Source organism: Elephantulus edwardii, unplaced genomic scaffold, assembly GCF_000299155.1.
Source record: "Elephantulus edwardii isolate Elephantulus edwardi_28Jun2011 unplaced genomic scaffold, EleEdw1.0 scaffold00075, whole genome shotgun sequence".
Lineage (NCBI taxonomy): Eukaryota > Metazoa > Chordata > Mammalia > Macroscelidea > Macroscelididae > Elephantulus > Elephantulus edwardii.
This window is the reverse complement of record NW_006399825.1, coordinates 8,460,578-8,467,471: the sequence shown is the minus strand read 5'-3', so window position 1 is coordinate 8,467,471 and position 6,894 is coordinate 8,460,578. Positions and strand designations below refer to the sequence as shown.

The window sequence follows — 6,894 nt, the reverse complement described above, 5'->3', positions numbered from 1 at the left end:
TTTTACAACAAAGGAATTGAATTTAAATTTCTAAAAACTTTAAATTATATTCCCATAACACTACTTTCATTCATCACCTTCTATACAGTTTTCTACAGAACAACAACATAGTAATTATGGAACGTAACTGTAGAAAACAGTATTGCGAACAGACACCTGTGAACTAAGGGTTAAATAAAACAGCAGAATGGACCTACCGTTAATATTTTTTCAAGACTGCAATAAAGCTTATATGCTTAAAAATTAGCCCTTTGGCACTGGCAGTTAGGTTGGTTTGTACCTTGTACCTTTCTTTTTCAAATCTCAGGCTCTCTTTCTCCAAACCCTGAAGGATCTGTTTGGTTGTCATATAATCAATCCATTTACTTGCAAATCCACATTTTCCTTAGACCCAAATATCAGACTAGGAGATCTGTTTTTAAGACTATTTAAATAATGAACCTTAAACTTGTTCTTCCATTTCAACTTTACTTTAGATTAAGGATAGATACAGAGGGTGTGAATTAGACAACATGCACAACAGGGCAGAAGGGAAAGTGTTTACAAAGTGGCATTCTAGTTATAAAATACCATTGTGACTAACAAGGATAGAGATAAGAGCGTAAGGCAAGGAAAAGAACATTAATTTAAATAGTTCAGGTAATCCTAAACTGAAATTTTGGGAATTTTAAAAAACTTTAACTTCCTCCTTTATACCAACTCACCTGGCCTCAGTTTTACTTTTCCTTCTGTAATTCTGATGAAGTAAATGCTTGGTGGTGAAATGGCATAATCCGAAGGTGTAATAACAGAAACAAGGTTCCAAAAAACCCCACCAACCATTAAAGTTAGACCCTAAGTGGTCTAAATTTGGCTTTAGAGGCCATCATGTAAAGTCTCAAGTAAATTTGTTTTAGACAGGAAAGGTAGCAAAAATTCACTGGTCCTTACCAACTAAAACCTGACAGATTTACTGAAAGTATTTTCATTTATCTGGCCTTACTTAGATATTTCACCATTTTAAACTTACAGGATACATTTTTAAATACTTAGATGTTTTAAAGGTGCATAAGTATAAGGTAGTCCCTTTCAGATTTATTGCTCCCACTACGTTCTCCTCAACAAGCTATGTCTGGACAAACTGATATATTAACTATTGAAGCAGTATTCCTTTTACAAGTATTTAAGATTTTATTCTGCCTATCTGTAGGAAAATTAAATTATTGCATCATAAGGTAGTATATGAAGCTCTTAGACAGATACTCATCAATGCTACTCAGTGAAACATTTTCTTTAAAAGGGAGTTGCTCCTTAATGTAATAAGGACATTTTTTTCATGTGATATTAGCAGTGATGTGTATTATGGTGAATCTAAACCCAAAATAATATGGATTTTTCAGAGGTGCCTGTTGTTTATACTCCAAAAGCTCTTCTTGTCTGTTTCCCCCATTATACAGAATGTAGTGGGGTGGGGGGAGCTAGGCAACAAATCTCAATTCCAACCACCATAAAGACAAAGCCAGTCATAAGATTCTGTGGCTACGGATCGCTATTCAGTGGATTACACTCCTTGCAAACTACAAACCCTGACCAAATCCACAAGACGACAATATCACAAAAGCAAAGGAGGGAATCCATGCACAGCCATTTTAGGATCTCTTGGGGCTATGATACAGTGATGGTTTAAGGTAGAACAACAGTATTTGTGGTAAGGAGGGACATCATGTGACACATTTTACAGAATATGAAAGGGGCTCCTTATTCCTAGCTAGCAATCAACACTGGGTAGTTTCCTTTTGGCTCATTGACATTAAATCCAAGTTCCAATCATGTGCAAGAACATATTAAAGCACTTGTCTCCAGTCTATAATTTTTCTGACCACATGGTGAAATGTATACAGGTACAGTGAAGAAAACATCAGTTTTACAAACATTTTACCCAAAGCACAAACCTCTGACATCAAAAAACATAAATCACATAATGTACGGATATTGCTTTTTACCTCTCTTTTTTAAAATATATATTGGTTCAATGCATTTACCTATCAATTCTTTTTTGGGAGAAGAACATAGTCATGAGTTTAAGATTGCTGGGAAAATGTCCATGATTAATCCCTTTGGTCCCAAAGCTGAAAACAGCTGAGAAAAGCACACATCTAGAAAGGGAAACAAGAAACAGAGGCCACCAAAGAATCTTTTGAACATCCTGTTTGCTACGTTTCGTTTCAGAAAATGTAACATTGGTATTATAAAATAGTCATTTTCATATAAAAGATGGTTCTTGCAGCATCGTTCATGTCTCCCTTCAGGAATCATGTTTGCAGGGATCAGTTGTTTATTTTTTAAGTTTAATCTGAGAACAAAAGCAATGAGATATCAGCCCTCCAAAAGTAAAGAATGAGACCTTTCTTGTTTCAGTCAGTGCTTTAAGGAAAAGCAGGCTAAGAACCGAGTGCTGGCCTTCGTGAGCTGGGCAGAGCCATCGGAAGGGCTGCTGCTTTCTTTGTGAAGCCTGTCACGTGTCACTGTGGAAAGCTGGAGCACATCACAGCCAACTGGGAGCGCTTGATGCCGTCATAGTCAAGTGATCCGAGGAGGTTCTCAGTTTCTTAGAACAATGGCCACACAGCACTAGGACTTACCCTTCTGCTTCCTCGATTGATTCTGGTGGTGGGAGTAGAGGGGCTGATGGCAGGACTGTACTTGTTCCTCGAGAGACTCGGTCTTGCTCTGTGTTTGTAGACACAGAGGCCATAGCAATAGGCTGCAGTAGAGTGGTTGTCATGCCAGTGGTGACTGTCAGGCTGTGGCCAGAGCCCTTGAGGGTAAGATCTGGTGTGGGAAGAAGTGGCTTGAGGATGCTGACGAGGCAGAAAGCAGAGCCACTTTTAGGAATAAAATTCACCTTGTTCTTGTCAGGACAGTAAAAGGCTGGGATTTCATGAAGTTGTTTAGGCCTAGACACAGAATAGATAACCCAATACTCTTAAGTCACTGAACATAATAAATACTTTTATCTTTTTTCTTAAAATTAATTATGTAATTGGAATGCAAAACTTAAGGCATGTGTCAGTCAACTGCCAAAGACCAAAGGGGAACTAGACATATGACACACAGTATGTATGCTGGAATGCTACTAAAAACATTCATCACTGCTGTATCCAGTTCTCTGGCAAGTCCCTAATGCCTTCTAGGGGCCTCAGGCTGCCACCAACAGCCACCAACCATTGTGGATCTAAGGTATGATAGCCAATGTAGATAACTTCCCAAGGCAAAACCAATCAATCAATCAATCTAGATATTTAGAGACAAAATATAACCTATTACCATGATTTAGTCTCAAAAGTTATAGCATTTTCAAGAGATTTTACACAGACACAAAAAACCCCTCAAACTCCCTGTTAACTGAGTCAAAATCAACCCTTAACTCTAGTAGGCTCTAGTAGGCTACACGAAGGTGTTTTCGCAGAAGAAGAGATTGTCCTTTTTCTCCTGCAAAGCCATGGGTGTATCAAACCACCACAGAATTGTTGCCTTTGAGTTAACAGCACAAATCCCTACTAACTAGGTCAACAGGTACAGACACAATCTACAAATTCCATCGTTGCTAAGTCCTCCATTGCATGACTAATCTTCAGTGAACAGGTCATTCCGTCCACATTCTGTTAAATATGCTTCTACCTGAAATAATTCATGAAACTAACCATGATGATTTTCTAAGCAACATAATGTCAATTTTAAATAAAAAGTTAATGGTAGTTCTTTGCCTCAAAAGTTTTATTGAAGCCAAATCCTTCCTTATGCCCAGGTGCTCCTGAAACTGGACTCAAATAGTTAAAATATTGAATTGTGCTACTCCATGAAAGGAAAGTATCTGAAAATTAAATTGTTAAAAAGTGGCCTGGTTGTCACAGTGTTCCACGCCACAGCAAACTGTAGTCCTGAACCATTGCCTGGCCTCTCTGCTCATAGGCTGCAGGCACTGAGGCAGGTTGTACCATGGGGGGAAAAAAATGAGGGGGGAAAAAACCTCATAGCCTGGAAGTTCCATTAAATCCCCCCCAAAAAATAATAAGGCAAGAAAAGTTAAATCAGAACTCAGACAGACATAGTCTTAAGAGCATATGATAAAAGTACTGTTCTCAGCCATCCCTCTAAGTCAATTCAGTAAAAATGTGACTGAGCCAAGTCTCCATTAAATTGCAAGGGCACAAATGTGAAATAAGAATGCTCCCCCCCCCAAAAAAAAAGAATGCTCCCCTGAGTTCATAATCTGCATGGGAGAAATGGACTAAATTTGTAGTTCCTGGGAAGAGGGGACAACTGTGAAAAAAAAAATTTCCCCCAATATAATTTGTCTCCTTTGCAATTTTATGTTTTATATACCTTTCAAAATACTATTCTGAAAAGGGATCCATAAACTTCAGAGTATCAAATGAGTCCACAGCACAGAACAATTTAGTACCTCTACAACAGGTACTAATAGATAGGATAAAAAGTTTAGAGGCAGCAAAACAAGAGTGTGGGGTGAGTAGCAAGGAGGAAGAGGGCAAGTCTGAAAGGAAGAGGAAAAACAAGACTTCATAAAGGAAAGTATATCTCAACTGGAATGACAAGAATGAGTAAGAACAAACACCTATGGAGGGTGGAAAAGTGTGTACTAAACAGACAATGCTTCAGGAGGCCTAATTTTATTAATAATGACTACTACCCAGAAGTGTAGAGGAAGGATGGGCCATCTCCTCTCGTGTGCAGGAACCTCCTGCAGGGTTAGCTATGGGTCAGTTCTGACTTGATGGTACACAATGACACCAGCCCACAGATACACTAGTTTTGAGAAATTTAACACAGTATATTTAAAAACAAAGAAAGATTAGATTATGTTTTACTTATGGCCCTCTTCTTTCTTGATTATTATGGAAACTCAGCTGAGTACTTTTATATTTAGATATGTATGTTGTTGTATACCATCAAGTTAGAACCAATCAAGAACTGATCCTCCAGTGGATTTTCAGAGACAGTAATCTGCACAGTAGGAGACTGCTTATCCTTCTGTGGAGTAACTGGTGATTCAAATCTTTAGGACTGTAGCATACAGTCCTGGCTGAAAGCAAAGAATACTAGAAGGATGTCTCTTTGTATTTTATTGACTATGAAAGGGCATTTGACTACATGGATCATAAATTATGGCTAACATGGAGAAGAATGGGAATCGCAGGACACTTAACTATGCTCATGTGAAACTTACACATACACTAAAAAGCTGTCATATGAACACAGCAAGGAAACATGGCATGGTTTAAAAATCAAGAAAGGTATGTGTCAGGGTATTACCCTTTCTCTGTGCCAATTCCTTTTGTATGCCTAGCAAATAATTTGCGAGTCTGGACTTTTTGAAGAAGAATGTGGCATCAGGATCAGAGGAAGACTCATCAACAACCTGAGTTATGAAGAAGCCAGAGCCTTGCTTGCTGAAAGTGAAGAGGACTTGAAAAGCTTGCTGCAGAAGATCAAAGACTACCGTCTTCAATATTGATCACATCTCAACATCAAGAACACAAAAATCCTCACTACTGGACCCCAGGCAACATCGTAATCGATGGCGAGAAATTGTCCAATATGTCATGGCTTGAGTGCATGGAAAACGATGTCCATTTAATAACCTTGCCATCAGCAGTCAAGAAATGAATGGATAGAGAAGCTATGGTATATTCACACAATGGAATATGACACTGCTTTAGAAAACAAAGAACTCATGGAATATTATACAAAATGGGTGACCCTGGAGGATATTATGCTGACTGAATTATCTCAGTCACAAAAGGACAAATACAAAGATGGAATTCTCCCACACTCATTCTATGAAGCAAACATATCCTTGATACCAAAAGCCAGGAAAGGACACCACCCAAATAGAAAACTATAGGCCAATATTGCTTATGAACATAGATGCAAAAATCCTGAATAATATAAAATCTTGGCTGATAGAATCCAACGGTACATCAAAAAAATAAATAATTCACCATGACCAAGTGGGATTCATAACAGGTATGCACGGATGGCTCAACATAAAGAAAACAATTAATGTAATTCATCATATAAACAAAGCAAAGAACAAGAACCACATGATCCTATCAATTGATTCAGAAAAGGCCTTTGACAAAATCCAACACCCTTTCCTGATTAAAACACTCAACAAAATAGGATTACAGGGGAATTTCTTCAACATAGAAAAAGTATATATGCATACCCAAAAGTCAACATTGTTCTCAATGAAGAGGGATTAAAGACATTGCTTTAAAAACAGGAAATATGCAAGGATGCCCACTAACACCTCTTATTCAATATTGTATTGGAAGTCTTAGCAATAGCAGTAAGACAAGAGAAGGAAACAAAAGGTATCCAAATAGGCAAGCAGTAAGTAAAATTATCTCTCTATGCAAATGATATGATAATATACTTAGCAAACCCTAAAGACTCAGCAAGAAAACTACTGGACAGTCGGCCAATTCAGCAAAGTGGCAGGATACAAGATCTACATACAAAAAAATCAGTTGGATTTCTCTACAGTGACAAAGAGAATAGAGAGCTGGAACTAAGAAAAACAATGCCCACCACAATAGCTAATCACAAGATTAAATACTTGGGAGTAAATCTAACTAGAAGCACTAAGGATCTATTCAAAGAAAATTACAAAACATTACTACAAGAAATAAAAAGAGTCCTGGAAAAATGAAGAATATTCCATGCTCATGGATAGGAAGACTCAATATTGTGAAAAAAGACAATACTACCAAAGGCAATTTCCACGTTCAGTGTAATCCCAATACAAATCAAAAAGCGTATCGTGATGGGAAAGTCTGCTGTTAGGGACCTCTCTAAGGTACTCAGGAGCAACAGTGTCTCTCTGGAGAC

The 6,894-nt window shown here is 37.8% G+C and overlaps 1 protein-coding gene across 1 annotated transcript in view; it reads right to left on the bottom strand.

Annotated features, from left to right (window-relative positions):
* Nucleotides 1–2,617: 2,617 nt before the first annotated feature.
* Nucleotides 2,618–6,894, bottom strand: part of FAM117B (family with sequence similarity 117, member B) — a 112,642-nt gene continuing 108,365 nt past the window's right edge. The window contains exon 9 of the mRNA XM_006889150.1: nucleotides 2,618–2,936. Within this exon, the coding sequence (XP_006889212.1) occupies nucleotides 2,618–2,936 (319 nt within the window). The remainder of the gene's footprint in view (nucleotides 2,937–6,894) is intronic.